The 23,124-nt window shown below is 40.9% G+C and overlaps 1 protein-coding gene across 2 annotated transcripts in view; it reads right to left on the bottom strand.

Moving 5' to 3' along the window:
* The window catches only part of ska1 (spindle and kinetochore associated complex subunit 1), an 84,200-nt gene extending 61,848 nt beyond the window's left edge, over positions 1–22,352 (bottom strand). For both annotated transcript variants that reach the window (XM_030426957.1, XM_030426958.1), the window contains exons 1-3: positions 22,219–22,352; positions 16,162–16,247; positions 14,689–14,804 (exon numbers count right to left, since the gene is read on the bottom strand). In XM_030426957.1, the coding sequence (XP_030282817.1) occupies positions 14,689–14,804; positions 16,162–16,243 (198 nt within the window). In that variant the 5' untranslated portion in view covers positions 16,244–16,247; positions 22,219–22,352. The remainder of the gene's footprint in view (positions 1–14,688; positions 14,805–16,161; positions 16,248–22,218) is intronic.
* Between the last annotated feature and the right edge of the window lie 772 nt (positions 22,353–23,124).

The raw sequence follows: 23,124 nt of genomic DNA, 5'->3' as shown, positions 1-23,124 counted from the left end.
GCTGATGATAAATGACACTTAAATACTAAATCTGTGTCTATAATAACCACACCCTGACATGTAAATTTGACATCTGTCTTGATTCGTGTAATTATAATATTTATAATAGAAGCCTACTGCAACAGTACTTTTTCTTTTTTACCATTAAATGTTATTTTATACATTATCATCTTTGATAATGTTCTGTCATGGACTATGTCACTTCACTGCTTACAGAAAAGAGAGCTGCTCACTGCCAGTTGCAGCTTCTTATCCTGATCTGCAGTCTTTGTTAATTTTTTGTCATGATTGTTATTATTAGTACTTAGGTTATCAAAAATCACAGTTACATGTCAGGATGTGGTTATTATAGACAGATTAAATATTTAACTGTCATATGTCATCACAGTAACAGCGTTACATACATCAGCAGCTGTAAACACATAAAAACATTATAAAACACATCCTGTGGTTTGGTGTCGACCTGTATACTGAACATATCAGGAGTAATCAACGTTTATAATCATCAGAGAACGTTACAGACATCGTTTTTGGTTGCTCTCCGTTTCCAGAGAATACACAGAGAAGCTGGAGAAGTTCGTGACATTTTCATCCCGGATTTTTGTGAGGAGGGAATTAAACGCCTGTCCCAAATAAACACCTGGTCTGTTAAGTGGTTGAGACAAATACACGCCCGGCTATTATTTGTTATTTTACGGCAGATCCCGCCTCATCAGCACGAGCTGAACAATAAATCTAACATAGCAAGAGAGGCGGGACTTAAGGCAGAACAGCCAGTCATCAGCCGGTCAGTCCCAAAGCCGGTGTCATGTTTGAAGCAGCAACAGGAGAGGGAGGAGCGAGGAGACAGCTGCAGCGAGCGCAGACACAGAGCAGCCGGAGAAAGTGACTCCGGCCGCAGTAAGGCGTTTGTGCAAAACTGCAGAAAAAGTGTGGGTGTTGAACCCTCTCACCGGGAAAAGTGTGGTTGTTAAAACACACACATCCCCCACGGGTGCGACGCCCCTGGTTGAAATGAAATCAGCAGTGACGGGCTAAATTAGCATGTCGCGATACTTTGTACAGGGATCACGTCTGCGCAGAGTAGATGCGCAGAGGGTTGAAACAGTGCGTGTCCGGTCTGCTAAGGTTTCTTTTGCCAGTTACTGTGATTAAACACGAGTTGTTTAATGTTCACAATGTATCGTTTTTCATGGGAAAAATGAGGTGCGTCCCCAGGACGCATGGATAGTGATTTTAGTGCGTCCTTTCAGATTTTAATGCGTCAGGGACGCAGGACGCGTACCTAGCAACATCACTGTTCACACTATTGTCCTTCTGAAATGTCATTGCTGCTTCCGTTCATTTTTCGGCTCGCTTCTTTTCCTACAAATGTTGAACTACAGACACCATCATGTTCAACTTTTTAAGGACATGGTGGCTTGTATTTTTAGCTTTTCTATCTTTCATTCTTTTGGAAATATTCAGCTTTTTCTGCAAAGTTTTTCCCATTCATCCTTATGGGGAATTTTTAAAAATTCATTCTGCTACTTCTTCAGCATTCGTAAAGCTAGAGAACCGTTCAACTATAAAAATGTTAAGCTTTTTAAGCTCTTTCTCAAAATGAGTTTTTTCTCATACTCTGAGCCAAAAATCTCCACTAGTGTTGTGTCGGTCGCGAACGTGTCGTTCAAAGAAACGAATCTTTTGAGTGAACGAAGTGAACGGAATCACTTCATGAACTGATTCGTTCCTTTCTCAGTTCAGTTGAGCTCAGCCGCGAGCATGCCGGCAGGGAGTGGAACTGCCGCGACTCATACAGAGAACTGTGAGGACGTGATTAATGTTCGCGTTGTGAGTCGTTCATGATTCGCGAACCTACTGCACACAGAGAACGTGATTCACGTTCACAAACGTGATTCACGTTCACGCTGATTCAAGTGACAGCGCGAACGTGAGTCACGTCCTCAACAGGTCATTTGCGAACAAGGGACGCCAGGACGTGAATCACGTTTGCGCTGTCACTAACTCATGATTCGCGTTGCTGAGGACATGATTCTCGTTCACGTACTGTGCCGAAAGTGGCGCTGTGTCACTCTCTCACTCACTCACTCACTCAGGGCAGAGGAGTTGATTCATGTTCAGTAACCGTACTGCCAAAACTAGCGCTGTGTTGCTAACATCCGTGTAGCATCATGTTAAGTGATTTTACTGTGCACAGAGGACACTTTCACCATGTAATAATTTTTGTGCATGTATACCACTCAAAGCAGCGCTGCGTCTCCCACGAATGATTGTGTCCGATAGTCTGTGAACGCACCGTCCCTCAGTAAGTGAACGTGAACCTCAGGGCTGATTATTGAACTGAATGATGAATTGTTTGGCTGCTTATCAGTTCAGGGAGTTGGAGAGCACTGAACGATTTGGTGAACGAATCTTATGAACGGGTTCTAGAGATTCAGTACAGTCAAAAGAACTGCCATTCCCATCACTAATCTCCACTTCAGTAGCACTTATATACACAACAAACTTTCCAGTTTTATTCCTATCTGTGTTCTGAAGGTTTTAACAGAGGGGTTTGTTCATATATCATTCATAGCCTGAACATTTTATTCCTAAAAACAGGGAGAAGATTGTTTTTTTATGGCAGTGACAGTATTTTCTGATTTATGGAGTGATAAAAAGAGATATCCCAAATTCCCTCTATAAAAACCTTTGGCTATAATATGTCAACAAAATGAAACAGGAATTAGGGGTGCTGTTGAGCTGGCGATGGAGTAAGACGTGTTTTGATTGGGCTCCCGTCGAACTTCTTTTTTACTTTTTTATCTAAAGTTAATCAACGCGATGCACATTGTTACATCGACCAATCTGCTCTGAAAGTATCTCCGAAGCCGAGTGACGGCCTTCATTTGAGTGAATGGCGAGGAATCTGCGCAAATTCAAGTAAACTGGTTCAGCGAACAAGAGGCCCGACACCACCTCAAGCCACACTGCTGCTGCCACCCCGGCAAAAACGTCTTTGCCAGGGTCAACTACAGCAAAGATGGACACCGAGTCCCTGAAATTGGAGATTCTTCTCTCATTGAAAACTGAAATTTCGGCAGTGATAAAGTCAGAAATGAGAAGTGCACTTGCTGAGGACTTCGACTTCCTTAAAAGTGAGCTGCAGGCAGTGAAAGCAGAAATTAAAAATAGCACGGCGGCGATTCATTCTGAGATCGACCAAATGAAAACCATAATCCAGGACATGGAGACCGGAATGTCAACATGGTCAGACGAGGTGGTGACTCTGCAGACCATGGTAAATACCCTGAAGACGGAGGTAGCAGAGCTCCGAGACAAATGCGAGGACATGGAAGGAAGAGCACGGCGGTGCAACATAAGAATACTGGGGGTCCCTGAGATGACTGGATCGAGCTCCACGACATCATTCTCAAAGCTGCTACGAGAAGTACTACAACTGGATAAAGACGTACTCATTGACCTTTCACACAGAAGTCTGGCTTCAAGTAAACCCAGTGAGAAACCACGAGTAATAGTGGCCAAACTTCACTACTTCCAAGACTGTGTCGAGGTACTGAGCCGGGCGGTACAACGGGGAGACTGTTGCTATTTTTCCGAACTACACTTCAAGAGTCGCCAAAGCCAGAGCCGCGTTCACCAAGGTCCAAAAGCTACTCCACAACTATCCGAATGTCCGGTTTGGCATACTCTCTCCAGCCCGTCTCCGTGTCACACACAACGGAGAAGTGAAGGAATTTACCGACGCAGAAAAAGCAATGACCTAAGTTAAGAAGCACATCGTCCCTGCAGCAGAGCAGCGTGAGTGAGACTGTTTTTGTTAGAGATGCACCAATCGATCGGCCACCGATCTCAATCAGCCGATAATGCCCCTATCGGTTTTGATCGGAGCTCTCAAAATAGATCACATCAGGCCGATCAGATGACGTTTAAGTATAAAGAATTTCATGGCCGCCGTTGCCCCGCACTTTGGCCTTGATGCCCTGTGAAAAAAAAACTCATCGTACGGCCACAGTGGCCTCTGTGCCCCTGGCCAGGTCAGCGTAGCGAGCTTGCCTTTAATTACAGCCACCTGAGTGCACAGTAGTCACTCACAGTAACTTCAGTGAGTCCGCGGTTCGCGCAGGTGGAGTCTCATCATCACGATGATCTCACATGAAAGCCTCTCAAACAGCAGCAGCGTCTCAAAACAGAAGAACAAAACTTACAGCACAGGTGCGAAAGCGAGCGCAGCCGGTTTTGACATGAGACGTAACTGACTTATGTGGTAGGATTTAGTCCGGTAAAGTTGGAAATATACTCACAGATTCGAACTTCCCGGATCAATAACTCATAAGTGAAACCTTGTTAAAACACAAACGACGGCTCTTTTCTACCGTAGTAAGGTAGACAACGAGCTACAACCGTATGTTAATCAAAATGAGCGTCTGGACATTAACTCTGGTCTGTATGATCAGCCAGCTGTGAGACGAGGGCGCAGGGACCGTCTACAAAGTGCAGCACTGAAAAGAGAAACTACAAACAATTCAATAATTTCACTATTATTCAGAGTGTAGTGTCACCAAAATCACTCTACACATCAGTGGTCTCCTGCTGGTTATTCTATCATTTTTGTTTGGAAAAAATGTGCTTTGCCATAATTTTGGGGAATTTCTATTGGGAGAAATATTCAATAACACTAATATTCAGTGAGGTGTCACAAAACCCACCTCACCCTAACCCTACTTAACAAAAACTACTTTCTAATGTAACTTTAACTTGATTTTGGTATAAAAAAAAATGTTTTAATACACAATTCATGTCTTATTATAAATTAGGATGTTATGGTATCAGTCTGAAAGGTAAATCAACACATTTTACCCAGTGGCCTTTGTGCCCTGTCATGTGGCCTTGGTGCCCCTGAAAAAAAAAGTGAAGGCCAAATGGACTTGCCCCTAAAAAGAGGAAATTCCCACCCTGACTGCATGCATTCCCACTAGTAAGCTACAGTTACTCTATGTAAGCTGAGTCCAAGTTGTCTCTAAGAGTCTCTAGAGTGTGAAATATTGCACATTGCCTCAGCCTGCAATAAAACGGGGGTCAATTCATGATACTTTCTCATCTCCTAATTTTTATACTTAATAATACAATGTCAATGTTGTGTAAGAAGAATCATTAATTAAATATATGAAAGTTACACAAGACAACAATATAGAAGAATTTATGGATTTGACGCTGTGATCGGTGATCGGCAATATCGGGATCGGCAGATACTGCTTTTGGTAATCGGTGATCGGTGATCGGCCCCAAAAATCCTGATCGGTGCATCTCTAGTTTTTGTGTTTAGCCTCAGATTCCTCCTACTCTGACAATACTATACTATATCTGTTTACATTCATGGAGAGGAAACCAAACTGGCTGTACCCAGGGGACTAATGTCATTGTTGCCACTCTGAAGGACTGTTACAGTATCACCAGCTCATGGTGTGCAAGGGGGTCAATATTCAAAATGAAGAGTGAATGCAAAATGACTTGACCAAAGGACCCTTTTTCTCTCGCTTTTTTTTCTTCTCTTTTTCCTCTATCAGTGCTGATCACTTTTACTCATAGGCCAAATAGTGTTTTGTTGCTTAAAGGTTGCCTTATAGTGCAAAGTTCTGTAAACATAACTTAATATAATGTGGCTAATCTGCAGTGTTGAATTTCTAACGCCTTTAAACTACTTATTTGACTCCATAAGAGATGTGTGGCATATAATGGCACAATAACTATGCGCTGATTTGGTTATCATGAAGTGTTCAATGGGAGCTTGAATGGCTGGCTCTGTAGAGTTCCCCACCACAAACACTTATGTGTGGATTCGTTCTTGAGGGGTATCATGTTCACCTTGTTTTCCCAGGTACTGGGTGGGGTGGGTGGGGTGGGACTATACCAGACTTGTTTATATCTCGGATTTAGTTTTTCTATATCTTTTTTCCTTTGTTTATTCAGCCAGATGTGAATTTCAAGTGTATGACATCTCTTATTCAGTAGGTTATGACTGATCCTAATTCTACCAGAGAGCAGCATGGACTCTCAGTCAACTTTGTGAGCTTAAACGTGAAGTCACTTAATCATCCAGTTAAATGTAAAAAAGGTATACACTTAAAACAACTTAAAACTGATATTGCATCTCTCCAAGAGACGCATTTGCGCACGGCAGACCTGTTTCAAATGAAGAGAGGATGGTCAGGACAAGTTTACCACTCCAATTTCCACTCAAAGACTAGGGGTGCAGCCATCCTAATTGACAAAAATATACCATTTACTATGACTAACGTTGATTCAGATCCTGCAGGGCGCTACATTATTGTGATGGGGCAACTTTTTTCTCTTCCGGTCATCCTGGCCAACATTTACGCACCAAATTGGGACAATCCAGCATGCTTCTCAAAACGTTTTTTCTCGCCAAACATTGCATCACACCATCTTATTCTTGGGGGTGATATAAATTGCATACTGTCTCCTGCCTTCGATCGCAGCTCCTCCAAAAAGACCTCTCTGTCTAAATCAGTTCACACTATCCAGCTTTTTCTTGAAACATATGGGGTAGCAGATGTGTGGCGGTTTCGCAATCCCACTTCTAGAGCATACTCCTTTTACTCCCCAGTCCGTCAGAGTTACTCTCGCATAGATTATTTTTTTACTTGATAAAAGACTTCTTTCCTCTGTAACTAAATGTGATTATGAAGCCATAGTCATTTCAGATCATGGTCCCTTAACCACAAAAATCCGCATTACTAACACACAGTATGGCTACCGCCCTTGGAGACTCAATCCTCTTCTCTTATCAGAAGAGTCTTTTATCAATTTTATCTAATCTGAAATGAAATTATTTCTTGACACTAATCAAATGCCAGGAGTGTCCTGTTCAATTATATGGGAGTCTCTAAAAGCATATTTACGGGGCCAGATCATTTCTTACTGTGCGAATAAAAAAAAAAAAAAAAATACAGCACGCCTTAAAGAACTAACAGATCAGATACTGGAGCTAGATACATCATACAGTTATCAACCATCTGCTGACATAATGAAAAAGCGTCTGTCCTTACAAACTGAATTTGACATCCTATCAGCACAGCAGGCTGAATACCTCCTCTCAAAGTCTCGACACAGATGCTACGAACATGGAGAAAAAATTGTTCGAATCCTTGCTCATGAGCTACGACAGAGAACTGCCAATCAGACTATACCTGCAATCAATGATGAAATGGGTTTGAAGACTACAGATAGCCTCAAAATTAACTCCTGTTTTCAAAATTCCTACCAATCATTATACACATCAGATCTATCAACAATACCCACCGCGATGGAAGATTTTTTAAGCCCCCTGCATGTTCCATGCGTAGACCCAAACATGGCTGATACGTTAGAGAAGGACCTCTCGACCCTGGAGATAACATCTGCGATCAGATCTATGCAAAGCAGCAAGTCCCCAGGGCCGGATGGTTATCCGACGGAGTTTTTCAAAAAATTCTCAAACCAACTTGCCCCCTTACTACTGTCAGTGTTTGAAGAATCACTTTCATTTAAGACCTTACCTCCAACTATGCGCCAAGCAGTTATCTCTGTAATTCTCAAAAAAGGAAAAAACCCTCTAGAGTGCAACTCTTTCGCCCAATTTCTCTCCTGAATACCAATGCAAAAATCCTTGCCAAAGTTCTGGCATGCCGACTGAAGGGTGTTCTTCCTTTCATTATATCACCTGACCAAACAGGTTTTATTAAGAATCGTTACTCTTTTTTCAATATTAGACGCCTTTTTAACATCCTTTATAGCCCCTCTCCACCTGGCATGTCAGGGGTAGTCCTTTCACTTGACGCTGAAAAGGCGTTTGACCAGGTGGAGTGGGGCTATCTTTTCAGCACACTGGAGAGATTCAGATTCGGCCATAAATTCATATCATGGATCAGACTTTTATATACTTCTCCAATGGCTGTTGTCCGCACTAATAATAATCCAGTGTTTCCTCTACATTCATTTAGGAGTGGCGGCCCTAGCCAAATTTATTTTTTTTTTATTGTCGCAAATACACCACCTCCGCATCATATCTCCACCTTCACAGCAGAGTCCTGCACTGGGTCGGGTGTCGCGAGTGCTGAGGTAAATTAGATAAGTATCTTGCTCAGTATCTACTCTTTGGAGTAGACACCCCCCCCCCCCCCCCCACCCCCAAGAACTTACTGGTCTTGAAAGTGACATCACGTCAAGCACCCAGGCACCAGGTCGGAGAGTCAAAGGAGTGTCATCTTGTAAATAGGGCAACGACTCACCGGAGAAAAGGTAGACTTATTAGCTTAAGAAAACTTATAATAGATTTTATAAGTTCAATAGACATTCATAAAATATTGATCGCCAGCTAAGGTTACGTAACATATCTGTAGCTTAATTAATTGGGCCCAGTGCCAACTCAACTCAGTGACTGCATTTTCAGATGAGCTTGTTCAAATATTTCTTGAAGAAGGAAAGACATCCAGGGTTCGACATAACCCATGGCCCGATGGCCCAGGGCTAGTAAAAGTAGGTGCAGGGCATGTCGATTGGCTGACCAATCGCTGATTACACTGATTGGCCAGTCACTGCCCGTATGACAATCGTGATTCGCTAGAATGCATGCGGGAAATGTTTAGAGTGACAGCGGCGAAGGAGTGCTACGAGTCCGAGAGGAGGAAAAGGGGATTTCTCCCGAGGTGGAGGGATCAGTATACCTGGCTGAATGTATTGTGAAGTATGTCGGCAGTTTCCAGTGAAGGCTGACCGCGGTCAGGGGCGTCGCGCCCGTGGGGGATGTGGGTGTTTTACCACACTTTTCCTGGTAAGAGTGTTCAACACACACACTTTTTCTGCCGTTTATCCGCAGTTTTGCACAAACACCTCACTGCAGTCGCTCAGTTTCTCTGGCCGCTCTGTGTCTGCGCTCGCTGCAGCTGCCTCCTCTCCCCATCCCTCTCCTGTTGCTGCTTCAAACTTGACACCGGCTTTGGGACTGACCGGCTGATGATTGGCTGTTCTGCCTTAAGTACCGCCTCTCTTGCTGTGGTAGATTTATTGTTCAGCTCGTGCTGACGAGGGGGGAACTAACAGAAAATACCAAATAATAGTCGGGGATTTATTTGTTTCAATCACTTAACAGACCAGGTGTTTATTTGGGACAGGCGTTTAATTCCCTCCTCACAAAAATCCAGGATGAAAATGTCTCAAACTTCGCCAGCTTCTCTGTGAATTCTCTGGCATCCTTTTGGGCACAACACGTGAAAAAGGCGAAGAGGAAAAAGGTGCAGTGTCAGTGGTCGCGTCTTCTTCCTTGATGTTTTTTCAAAATAAATTAGACTCGGCATTTATTTGGAACCCGCGGTTATTTACCAAAATATACACCTGCACCCAGCATTTAAAGGGGACCACATGATGTGTTTATAATGTTTTTATGTGTTTACAGCTGCCAATTTATGTAACGCTGTTACTGTGATGATATATGAAATGTGAAATATTGAATATGTCTATAATAACCACATCATGACATGTAACTGTGATTTTTGATAATCTAAGTAGCCTACTAATAATAACAATCATGACAAAAAATTAACAAAGACTGCAGATCACGATAAGAAGCTGCAACTGGCAGTGAGCTGCTTTCTTTTCTGTTTGCAGTGAAGTGATGCACTCCATGACAGAACATTATAGAATATGATAATGTATAAAATAACATTTAATGGTAAAAAAAAAAAGTACAGTTGCAGTAAATATATGCAGCATAAATATGCAGCATATAAATAGTTTATTATTATTATTACTACTATTTTTCTGCATATTCTTGACTTTGAATGGGAGCTGCTGTAAAGCATTTCTGGTTCTGATTCATATATTATGCAGTCAGTTTTCCATATTTTAAGTTAAATTAAATGAATCAAGACAGATGTCACATTTACTTGTCAAGGTGTGGTTATTATAGACACAGATTCAATATTTAAGTGTCATTTATCATCACAGTAACAGTGTCACATACGCCGTCGCGGTGGTTCAGCCAGGTATACTGATCCCTCCACTTCGGGAGAAATAATGGTACTGTTTGTACAGTGCTTTCAGAACATCAATCACCTGACAAATGATAACAGTATTATAGGAGTGAGAGAAATGATACATCTCAAAATATTAAACTTTAATACTTGTTATTACGCAAACCCCTATTACTTTTTGCCATCATTGCCAAATCATACAGATTTTTCAGGGACAGACTCTCTAAACAATTAAATGGGAACAATTTCAATAAATAAACAAGTCTTTTTCTCTTCTTTTTTTTTAAAAAAAAGTGTTATTTTTATTTTTCGTGGCTGGGCCACTAAAATTACACATGGGGCCAGTAAAACTCGAATCTACTGGCCAAGCGGGCCAGTAAGAAAAAAATGTTATGTTGGACATCTGATGAAGATGACGCTAGTCAGTTATCATTAGCCTTTTACTGACTCAAATGATGATGGTTAGGTAAAAAATTGTGTTCACACTTGTAATCAGATGTGATGTGAGTGTAAATTATCTAACGTTAATGTTTTATGTAATCGTATAAGACAAGTAACATTAGGGAGGAGCAGTGGAACAAAGTGAAGGAGAGCAGAGTACAGCAGGGGGAGAGCCGAGTGAAGGAGCAGGAGAGCAAAGTGATGGTGCAGGAGAGAGAAAGATGAGAGTAGAGGAGAAAAACCTAAAGGGAAGCACAGGCTATCAGGCTGGGACCCTAAATTAAATAACATTTAAATCAAATTTTAAAAAATACATTATTTTATTGTTGTATTTTTTGTTATTATTTTTTATTTTTACATTCAACCTTTAAAAAGCCATTTTCCATGCCAGCCATTCAATAAAAAGGGGGATTATGATGGGCATAAAAGTAAAATCTGTAGTCAAGTGTCATTTGTTAACGCCGCCGCGGCTCCCCGGAGAGCCTGCCCCCGCTGCTGAAAAATATCCTAGAGGAAACACTGTAATCTGTCCCCATTTTTCCAGTTTAAATGTGGTACAAGACAGGGATGCCCCATGTCCCCGCTCCTTTTCACAGTTGCAATGGAACCGCTAGCTCAAGCATTGAGGCAGAATGCTGAAATCAAAGGAATTCAACGAGCAGGGTAGGAGCATAAAGTCTCGCTTTATGCAGATGACATGCTATTATATATCAGAAAAGTGAGCTGATGCCTGTTGGCTCTAGTAATAGTGAGACATCCTTAAATTCACTTCCCTTTAAAATTAGCCCTAAAAAATTCAAATACCTCGGCATATGGATTACAGATAAACATAAAGATCTTTATGCTGCTAACTATCAGCTGTCGTTTTTTAATTCAAATCAAGATATTGAACGATGGGATCCCCTGCATCTCTCTTTTGGTGGAATAATTAATGCAGTAGAGATGAATATACTTCCTAAGTTTTTATATATATATTTCAGTGCCTTCTGGTCTTTTTAACTAAATCTTTTTTTACCAAATTAAACAAATCAGATATCAAGTTTTATTCGGCACAAAAAAACACCCCGAATAAAGAGAAGTGTGCTTCAGAGACCTCGCTCAAGGGGAGGGATGGCATTCCCCATTTTCCTGTATTACTATTGCTATACTGGCTGGGTAATGATATGATAACACTGACACTTAATGGCTAAATCTGGAGGGAGCATCTTTAAATCGCACTTCTTTAAAAGCCTTACTATGTTCTAAGCTGCCATTTACACAGCCCATGTCTGACTTTACTTCTTACCCAGTCGTTTTACATTCAATCAAGATCTGGAACCAGTTTAGAAGATCCTTCTCACTTGGAGATCAATCTCAGGCCACACCAATCACTAAAAATCATATGTTTGCCCCATCATTAATAGATGATGTCTTTGATGGGTGGTCCAGAGGAGGTATGGTTTCTCTGTCCAATCTGTATATTGACAGTAGTTTTGGTTCCTATGAACAGGGGTATCATATTCCCAAATCACATTTTTATAGATATTTGCAACTTCGAAATTTTGCATTCTCAAAATTAAAATGCTTTCCCTCATGTCCTCCAACTAGCCTGTTAGACTCAATTTTTGATTGCAAACTAGTAAGAAAACGAACTATTAGCACAATATACAAAATACTGTATTCTCATAACTTGACACCTCTGACCTCCTCAAAAATAAATGGGAGACCAATTTAAATGAAACAATCACAGATGACACCTGGCACAAAATAATACAGGGAATTTTCTTCCATCTGTCTTAGGCATGCTGTTATTCAGTTCAAAATTGTACACTATTTGCACTGGTCTAAAGTCAGACTTTCTAAGATCAAAGCTGATATAGACCCCACTTGTGATCGATGCGGCCGGGACCCAGCCACTCTGTTACACATGTTCTGGACATGTCCGAAGCTGGGCACTTTCTGGCAGTCCATCTTTGAGAACTTTTCTAAGATTTTTGGGAAAGTGCTTGTGCCGTCTCCATTCATTGCAGTTTTTGGTGTAGCCCAGATGTACCCCCCTCTTGAGGTGTGGGAAAGAACTGTGCTGGCTTTCTTCTCTCTGCTAGCTAGGAGGCGGATATTATTGAAATGGAAAGACCCAGCACCTCCAACATACAGTCATTGGATTAGGGAAACTATGCACCATATCAAGTTGGAGAAGATCAGATACACAATCAGGGGATCTACTAGGAAATTTTGCAACATTTGGCAGCCTTTCTGAATGTTTATTGAGGATATGGAGGCCGATAACTTAGCACTGTAAACCTCTGATGCTGCCCTCGGTCACTTACTTTATTTCATTTCTCTTATTTATTTATTTATTTGTTTGTTTATCATATTTTTCTTCTTCATGTCTGGCTGTGTGAACTCAATGTCTTGAACTTTGTATTTTAGGCTGTCAATACTGCAAGTCTTAAGTCTGGGGGAAAGGGGGGGGGATTTATTGTCCTGTACGGTTGGACCTGTGTAAATTGTAAACTGTCAAAACAAAATAAAAAGACCTTGATCAAAAAAGAAAATGAAACAGTAATTTTGATCCTGGCTTTAGATCAGATATGTTTAGATTCATGTTCTGGAAATGTATGCAAATAAGCGCATATTTAATTAGAGAATGCCTCATTTGCATATTTACACATACAATTTCAGAAAACTCATAATACAAAAAATAATTGTCATAATGTAAGTAATCAACTGGGGAATTTTCATGTTGATACACATTAGTTAAAAAAAGTCCCTATTATTCACCTGTAGTGTCTCCCCTTAATTAGCTAATTATGCCAATTATGCAAATTGCCCAACATGCAACTCTTAGCAACCAAGTTGAATTTCATCCACTAGGCCTATAGATTACATTTCAATCATAAAAGTTTATAGGAAACATGATTTCTGGGTCCAAGACATTTCCAGTAGACTAGTTCAGCTTTTTGAGGTCTCTTTCAGTCCTCTTAATTTTCAGCTTTTTCTACAATATCTAGACCATTCATTCTTATAGTTGTATGCATTTCCGTCAAGTATTCTCCAGTACATTCAGCAGATTTCCAAAATCACTTCAACCATCAGCATTCACACTGCAGGACATGCAAGTGTTTCTAGTAGTTACAATAGATGTTCTCCTTGGAAACCCTGGGTTAGTAAACCCTTTCAAGGCAACTTCACTGCCCCATATCATAGATCTTGCTAAAAATAACATCTGAGCAGCCAAAATCCCTTTTAAACATATTTTGACAAAAGATTTCCTAAGGAGTGTTAATAATCATTGCACATATAAAAATATATAATATATCTTTTCTACAAATTAGTTACACTAACAATTAAAAATGTTTTAACATAACGATTACATTTTACTGGATGTAATATTTTTTAATATTACATGTTTATATTTCATAGCTTTTTTTCCTACAGTGTTAACTCCAAAGTTTTCTGTCTCTGTGTAATAACTAATGGGCCTGCTTTGCACAGTGTACAATGGTTTAGTTTGTTGGATACTAGATGATGTTATCTTGTTCCATGTCAGGACAAAATATTATTTTTAGTTTCTTAAAATTCGTTATTGCCATCGACAGCATGTCTTTCACGATACATATTGCTTTCACCCAGGTCTAATTCAAAAAATCTCAAAAAGTGGATTTTTCAGCTCTAAAGATACATTTAGCAAGATCTGTGGTATTAAATTTCTGCTTAAATAAATTCTAGATGTAACAGAACTACATGTATACTACACAGAATCAAAATGTGGCTGCAGCAAGAAAGTCACAACAACTTGAGCTATTAATGATTTATTGTTATTAAATCAATTACTGTAACTATTCTGTTACAACTATTTAAGTGAATAAATATTGTAACTCATTCCTAGTGTCTTGGACGGTCTGGACACATTTAAACCCAATGCAGTGAGAAAAAAAAGCAATTGGTGAGGCTTGAGAATACACATGCAAAGAATAACATAAATAATGACATTTAAAATGTAATTATTGCCTACAGTGAATGCATAACTAAAAAGGTATTTGGGGCTTCCCTGCATGTATATTGTCCATAAAAATACAATGCTGATGAGGTTGCAATGGAAACAAACTAAAAAAGGGTTAATGGTTGTTTGTACCTGGTGCACAACTGCATTAATTTTACAATATAACAGCAGTATGAAGTGGAGACTTTACACTAGTATAAGCTTCACAACCTACGGCCTTCAGTTTACCTTGAGATGGGTTAGTCGCTCTTTCTGTTGACCAACACATTTTTCAAACTCCTCCAGAAGTCCCTCGAGTGCACAGAGTTCTTGTCCAACTTTCTTAATCTTATTTCGAGGCAATTCTTAAGTTTGGAGACAAAAAGAACACATGATTAGGGTTGGGTATCATTTGGATTTTTAACAATTTTGAATTTGATTTTGCTTATCGATTCATGTTCTTCAGGGTCAAAACTGGTTACATGTTTACTTTACCTCGATTGGGGCCCGAGCACTGAGGTATTCGGGAACCTATTTGTAAAAATTACAAGGGCCCCAAAGGTCCCTGGCATTTAGGGTAAATAAAACCTTTGGGATATGGAGAGAAAATTAGGGCCCAGACACTGAAGGTTCTAGGTCCGAACGATTTCTGAGGACTGTCCATGTAAGGAAGCTATTGATTTTGTAGAGATATTTAATATGGTATTATCATTATGGCCCAAGCTCCAAGTTTGCCGGGGGAGAAACACTCCCCAACACCAAAGTCACAAGAGGTCAAAGCATTTTGTGGCATAAAGAGGAAGCTGCATGTAATCTAAAATTGTTTCCACTAATGTCACTTAGTTGCTAATTCCTTTGAGGGTAAAAGGGACTAGGTTTTAAAAAAGTAGTCCGCTGGTGAACTGAACATCACTGGACACAAACCAGATTACATGCAGTTTATCCGGGAGCCACTTTGGGCTCTAACCATTTAGGAAACAAGGAGTTTCCTTGAAAAATGTGAATACCATAAACATGCACTATTTGTGAACATCAGTTATGTTGAAGTTGTGTTAAAATGAAAATTAAATGTTAGTATGATGTGAGGTACTGTTAAAAAATGTCCAGCAATCTGTAGCCAAAAATAGCAAGGCAGAGTTCAAGTGGGTAAACAATACAGGTCACACTGAAGTTGTTTAAGCTTTATATATTGGTTTCTGTCTCACTTACAGTATATGTTAAGTATTATTGATTAAAAAAGTTATGATGATAGTATTTTGAATATTCATGAACATTATCCTGTATGACACCTTCTATGGTTTCATCAAATTAGTCTCAAACAACTTAAACCATGCTGTCTGATAACAGGCTTTAACTATTATGTAAATACTCTCATCACAGAAACTACTTTGATGAGCATTTCAAACTAACTTCCATTTTTGTCAACCTTAGCCATCACTGGCCCTCAGCACGTTTACTGAGAGCAATGATAAACTCAAGATTTTATATGACAAATGCATTAGAAGACATGCATCCATTCAACTTGCATAACTATAGGCCCAGATGGATAGCTAGGTCCTAACAGATAACAGGTCTTTGCAATACCCCATTTTGAGACTAGAATTACATTTATGAAGGAACCAGGAAACAGAACTTGAATAAAAATGTCTTGCCTATGGAATCAAAACTTTGGATTTGGTTACCAGTTAACAGTCCTGACGCATATAATTCAGTGTGTCATACCAACGACTGACAGATCCAGCATGCGTTGCAAGGATGATATCCTGACGTGAATGTGGTGGCCGATATACTCCAGCTCACTCATTTTCCTGAAAGATAGACACATTCATTCATTGATTTACGCATCATTAATAATTACCCAGTACATTTTATGGATAAAGCCATTAAGAACTGTAAGATTTCTAATAACATAATTCCTTAGGTTAGATAAGGGGTAATACGAAACTGGATTTTTCAAGCAACATACATTGTAAAATTTAAATAAATACATCAGATTAAAAAAAATTCTTATCAAATAGATATCAAATATGAAACATGTTTACATAAAGCACTCAACACTTGTAAGACCTAAAAATGTACACTGGTTAGTCTGTCAATAACTGCATGGTGCCTACCACCAACTTACCCCTATTTCAGAGTAACACAGGACTACATTAACTGGTGACCGTCAGCCAATTCCGTCTGTGGTCGCCACTAATAAGCACAACCTTTTTGAAATGCAGTTACGCGCGCTAAAGTGCCCCCTTGGTTGGAAAAACACACTAAACTGCCCCCTTGGCTGGTTAAAACATTATAAACTGCCCTCTTGTGTGGCAAAAACACGCGCTAAAGTGCCCTCTTGGAAGCCAAAACACGTGCTAAAGTGTCCTTCTTTTCGCCCCTGCCCTTCAAAAAGTCTGTGCACGCCACTGACTGACAGCCACATCTGGGTTGCAGAAGAAGGCCAGATCAACTTGTAACTACAGTGTCTGTTCACCGTGTCTGTACTGTGACGGTTTAACACAAATAAGCATAACCTTTATGAAATGCACTTGCTCATCTTTGCTGTCTATTTAAGTAAACATTCTTCACATAGAAGAACTATGGAGCCCTGTTAAACGAAACTGAGAAAAAATAAAATGATATACGGGACTTGAACTTAGACTCATTGAGGAAAGAAGCAATCTGTCACGGAATAACCAATCCACTACACCATACAAACAAAGGCTTGAGTGACGGTATAGCCTCTCAGCATACACAGTAGCCCCATTCACACTGGCGTTTGGATGCGGCTTGAGTGCGCCAATTCCCCGCCTCTGTCTCACTGTGAATTTCTCGGAGGCGTGACCGGGCGCTCACACCAAAAGCGACTTGAGCGACCAACTGCCATTCATTTTCAATGTACGCTGGCGACGAGGAGCGACCGGCGGCGTGAGCAACGCGATTTCAGTGACGCGACGCCAGCGATGCGTGCGACGAAAGTTGACAGACGCTCAACTTTATGCAAATGAGCAGCGGTGCGACCGCAGCGACAGCCAATTGGGGGCTGATCTGGATTCCGAAGGCGGAAAAAGGCGGAAATGCCTACTGCTTGAAAGACCCGTCCTTCGGTCGCTTTGGTCGCTTCAGTCGCTGCCACACAGGCGACTGCAGCGACGCAATGTGAGCGACCAGAGCGACCACAGGCAGTTTTATCGCTTTTGGTGAGAGCGCCCGGTTAGGGGTTAAATTTCGCTGCGCGGCTCATGCGCCTCAGGAGGTAATATCAGGGCGGCATTATTGCTGAACCAAACCAGTGTGAACGGATAAGCCGGCTTTGCATATCGAGGGCGTGTCGATTGTACAGTCGGTTCACTGCACAGGTCCCTCACTCAACTCAATAAAGAGAAATTTCCCACAAAGCAACGTTATATGACCAAACAAAAGTAAAGTAATAATTTTAACTGTCTTTGGCAACTTATATGAGGAAAATAATACCACTGCTGTACGTGGAGAAGAATCTGTCCTCCCATCCTACCAACTCTTCATCACATTTCTGCCTGAAAACAGCATCCGTCACCGGCAAAAAACTTTAACTCACCAAGTGTTTGTGATGAAAGCAAATCCCTGTGACGGACAGCCCTCTTGACCAAGACATTAGTGAACTTTCCCCGGAAACAGCCTCCATCCCCGCGAGTGAGGGAGTCAGACAGCTTCCATTCCATTCAATGGTGATTATGTAATTTAGCGCAAAAAACGTTACTTTGTCACTTTCCAGGATGCTTGGTGGGATACAATCTCAATCACAACACATTAAAACAGCATCCATATGATTACAAACAATCAGCGGGTTTAGATTAACACGGGGACACCAGGGGAAACTCCTCGAAAAAACACAGACATCACCATCATGTCATGTACTGGCACGCCTCTTTAGGAGCCGCAGCGCCGGCTTTCTGTGTGATTTACACAGCAGTTCGTCTTTAAGGCGAAATGCTTGCTTCCGTTAAATTTAACATTTACTGTATATTTAACATTAAATTTAGATTTAACATTGAAATTATATTTTTTTCAAGAGAGGTAAATATCACAAAGTCCACAAATATTGCTGTAAATATGGTTAAAAGTAACATAAAAAAGTCACATATGTTTTCTAAACATGGTTTGCTGCTAAATGTAGGGAAAAGTTGCTGTTTATTTTAGCATGTGCAACTTTACAATCAGTGCCCCATAGTGCCTGTGGGTATGCCGATAGTGTATGTCGAGCAAGTATGTCACTTAATCCATTGTTTGTCTGGTGTAGTGGATTGGTAATCCCGCAACAGATTATCCTCATTCACACTGCCGTTCGCATGCGGGGATCCTGCGCCAGTTCTCTGCATGTTGCTCTGGTGCTGATCCGCCTTTGGAGGTAGCATCAGGGCGTATTATTGGTGAACCGAACCAGTGTGAACAGATAAGCCGGCGGCGTGGAGCAGGGGCGTGTCGATCGTACAGTCTGACAACTGATTCAACTAAATGAAGAGAAATTTCCCACGAAGAAAGGTTTAATGACTAAACAAAAGTACCGTAGTAACTCTAATTGTCTATGTCAACTTATATGAGAAAAAAATACTACAGCTGAGTCCTACCGACTCCCTCCCCGCGAGTGAGTCGGACAGGTCCTGTTTACTGATGGCCATTATGCAATTATGTAACTTAGCACGCAAGACGTAATTTCATCACTTTCCAGGATGTTTGGTGGGACAGGATCTCAATCACAATACGTTATAACACCATCTACATGATTATAAACTATCTGGGTTAAGATTGACGGGGGGACACCTTGAAAACACACCGACTTCATTATCATGACGTGTACCACCATGCCTCTTTAGGAGTCGCAGAAGTGAAGTCGCAAAACGGGAAGAGAAGGCGTAGCTGTCCTCTGATAATCCTCTTTGGTCAGGTTTTCCCTGTTCAAAACATACCTGATATGTGTTTGGGCTCCTGTTTGTTAAACATGTCTAATCCTCAGTCGCTGTATCAAAGTTGCTGGTTGTTACGAAAGACGTTGTAAACAGGAAAAGGAAGAGTCCTCCTGTGAACGTGTGTCTCTAATAAACCTCTATTAAAAACACGTACTCGTGTCTTCTCCCCGTTTAAGTTAACATGCATTACATAGAGGAACTATGGAACTCTTTTAAACAAAAAACTAAAATAAAAAAGAATTACGGGACTTGAACTCACATTCACTGAGGGAAAAAACAATACCAGCGCGGTAATCAATCCAATTCGCGGTATAACCTATTTCACTCCTCACAGCAGACACACAGACACCTCTGGGTCGCAGAAGAAGGCCAGATCAACTTGTGACCGCAGTGTCTGTATGTGATGAATTATAACACAAATAAGATTTTCCAAATGAATATGTTCTTTCTTGCTACAATGACGTCAGTTAAAACCCCCTCGTGGGGAGGCACTCATGTTATTGGCTGTAAAGGAGTGAGACATCTGATTGGCTGCAGACGACCCTTTTGCAGAAAAAACGCATTTGTGAATCGGAGTCGCTAGCAGGGCTGTACAGTGCGAGCATTTTACTCGCACAGGCGCCTAAAAATAGATTGTGCGAGTAGAAAAAATAAAAAGGGAGCACACGTGCGAGTACGGATTTTTCTAAGTAACGGGTAATCTACTCATCTACTAATTACTATTTCCAGCGTTACAACGCCATTACCTTTACCGACTATTAAATATGGCGCATTACAAACTGAAGCTGATCATTGAAGCTGTTTTCATCCGACTCGGCTCTCAGCCACCGGAGCTGCAGAGCTGTTTTATTTTCCTCCGGTGAGGGAGGAGGGAGGGGCATAAGTGATGATGATTGGCTCTCTAATGGGGCGTTCAGACCGAACGCGATAGACGCGAATGGAGCGGCAACTCTACATTGAAAATCAATGTAAATGGCGCGATGACACGCGATTCAGGCGACGGCGGCGCGAATGGAGCGTCTGGCGCGGCGCGAATGAAGCGTCGGGCGCGGCGCGAATAAAGTTGAAAATATCCAACTTTTCAGGCGGCATCGCGTCGCGACATCCAATCAGCGACGAGTTCGAGCCGACGACGTCACTTCCCTCACGTACGGTTGTTTACGGTTGCTCAGAGCAACGATGGAGGAGAAGCTAATTGTAGCTGTGTGTGGGCACCCGGTGCTGTACGACACCGCAACTCACCTCAGACAGATGGACAGGCGCTCCAGACACGACGGCGGGTGGTTTTCCGGCGTTTCTGGGACTTGAACGGCAGGTACAGTGCAGCAACGGTGGTGATATCAGCCATGATAGACGTGGAAAGACAGCGGGTTGATTCAAAAATGAGCGGGCAAGCGCGAATGACGCGAATGAAGCGATTGACGCGAATGAAGCGAATAGTCCAAAATGATCACGCGGCGCGAATGAAGCGTCTGAAGCGATTGTATTCGCGTCTGTCGCGTTCGGTCTGAACGCCACATAACGTTGAGTGAGAGTTCTAAAGCCAATCAGTGGCAATGTTTGGTTTACACACAAGCCACACACGCACACAGCAGCCTCACACACACAAAATAGCAGAGGTGAACTGCAGCAATGAAGAGTCCGGAGGGAAAGTTAACGTTTTCAAAGTGGAAGTACAGACACTACTTTAATCTCCTTTGTCCACGTCCATTGCAGCGCCATAGAGAGAAAGAGTTGCGACACTCTGTGATGTCGCCGCCGGGGTGGTCACGTGGTTCATGTAAGCCCCAATAGTTCCAAAACACAGGCTGGCTGTCATGTTCTTCTATGGGACAGACAGCAGCGATTGCGTTTTTGAGCGGTAAATATTAAAAAACACACACATCCAAGTACTTTTTTAGCTGTTATTGTGTTATTGCATTTTTGTTAATGTCAGTTTTGCATTTGGAGAGTCAGGGTGACAACGAAAAGCTGTGTATTACTTAGATAACTTTTACATTTTTGGAGGGAAAAGCTTAGTGTTCATGTTTAACTTTTCTTTTAATTATCATGCATGTCATGATAATCGTCTCATGATTTTCATTTTTTATTTATTCAAATAAATGAATTATATATATATATATACATATCTATATATATATATCTATATATATATATATATATATACATATCTACATATCTATATATATCTATATATATATCTATATATATCTATATATATCTATATATATATATATATATATATATATATATATATATATATATATATATATATATATATATATATATATATATATATATATATATATATATATATATAGTTCCTCTATGTGATGCATGTTTACTCAAACAGTTAGAAGAGAATAGTTTTCTTAATAAAGGTTTATCAGAGATACACATTCACAGGAAGAGCAACTCTCTGTTTTCCTATTTACAACGTCTTCCATAACAACCAGCAACTTTTATACAGTGATTGAGAGTTAGACACGTTTACTCAAACAGGAGACCAAACACGTATCAGGTATGTTTTGTACAGAGAAAACCTGAACAAAGAGGCATATCAGAGGACAGCTACGTCTTCTCGTCCCGTTTCAACATCTGTCGCTACGGCGACCGCAGACGCATTCGGCTGACGGTCGCCAGTTAACATAGTCCCGTGTTATTCCGTAAAACCCCAATTCTTTATAGAACAGTGTTGTAGAGTGTTGTACAGTGCTGCTACTCGTTCCGCCATTTATCATCGCCCCGGTCTAAAAAAAACACACAAAAAAACAAGAGGAAGCAGACAACACACCGACTAAGTCCGTAGATCTACCCGTAAGCTGAAACGACGCCGTTTAAGATAACTTACACAAAGTAGTGTCTTCTGTGAGCCGCTGCTTGTCCTCCCTCCACTTCAGTCTGAATTTCAAATGTGAGACGTTACCGCCAACGACGAAGATACGCCTCCTCCGGTGGACCAGCCCTCGCGAGTTCTTCTTCTCCTTCTTCTTCTTCTTCTTCTTCTGCTTCTGCTTCTTCTTCTTTGGTGTTTAATGGCAGTCGGCATCCTTAATGTTGCGTATACCGCCATCTGCTGGACTTTACTTTTCTCGTTTTTCTTCTTCTTCCTTTTAATTAATCCAGTTGATAGAAGAAATCTGAAGATGATTCTCCTCCCTTCTCTAGATTTTCCACATTCTATAATATTATTAAAGTTAATTTCCCTTACTCCCACCTTCCGCAACCCTGTAGCCATCATCTCCCTCTCCCGTTCATAACCAGGACATGCCATCACCACATGTTCTACTGTCTCCCTCTCCCCACAGTTACACAAACCCGTTGTATGTTTGCCTATCAGACTAAGTGTGCTGTTCAATTTACTGTGCCCTATTCTCATTCTGCTCATGATTACTTGTTCTGTTCTATTATCTTCATAACATCCTATATCTCCTACTACACTTTGTAATTTATTTAGATGTCTCCCTTTTTCCTCCTGCTTCCAATGTTGACTCCATTGATTATTTATTTCCTTCCATACTAAACTTTTCCCCTCTGCTTTTGATAATTTTACTTTCATTTCCACCTCTTCTTTCTTCACTGCCTCCTTAGCAATTTTGTCTGCTTTTTCATTTCCTTGTATTCCTGAATGCGCTGGAACCCACATGAACGTTATTTCCCTACCCTGTTGTATTAATCTGGATGTTTTTACGAGTATTTCATAGAGTATTTCTTGATGTGTTTTACCTGTCCTGTTTTTAATGCTCAGTATTGATGA

This window comes from Sparus aurata, chromosome 8 (genome assembly GCF_900880675.1).
Source record: "Sparus aurata chromosome 8, fSpaAur1.1, whole genome shotgun sequence".
NCBI lineage: Eukaryota > Metazoa > Chordata > Actinopteri > Spariformes > Sparidae > Sparus > Sparus aurata.
Note: the sequence above shows the minus strand (reverse complement) of the source record. Positions and strands in the feature narration are given on the sequence as shown.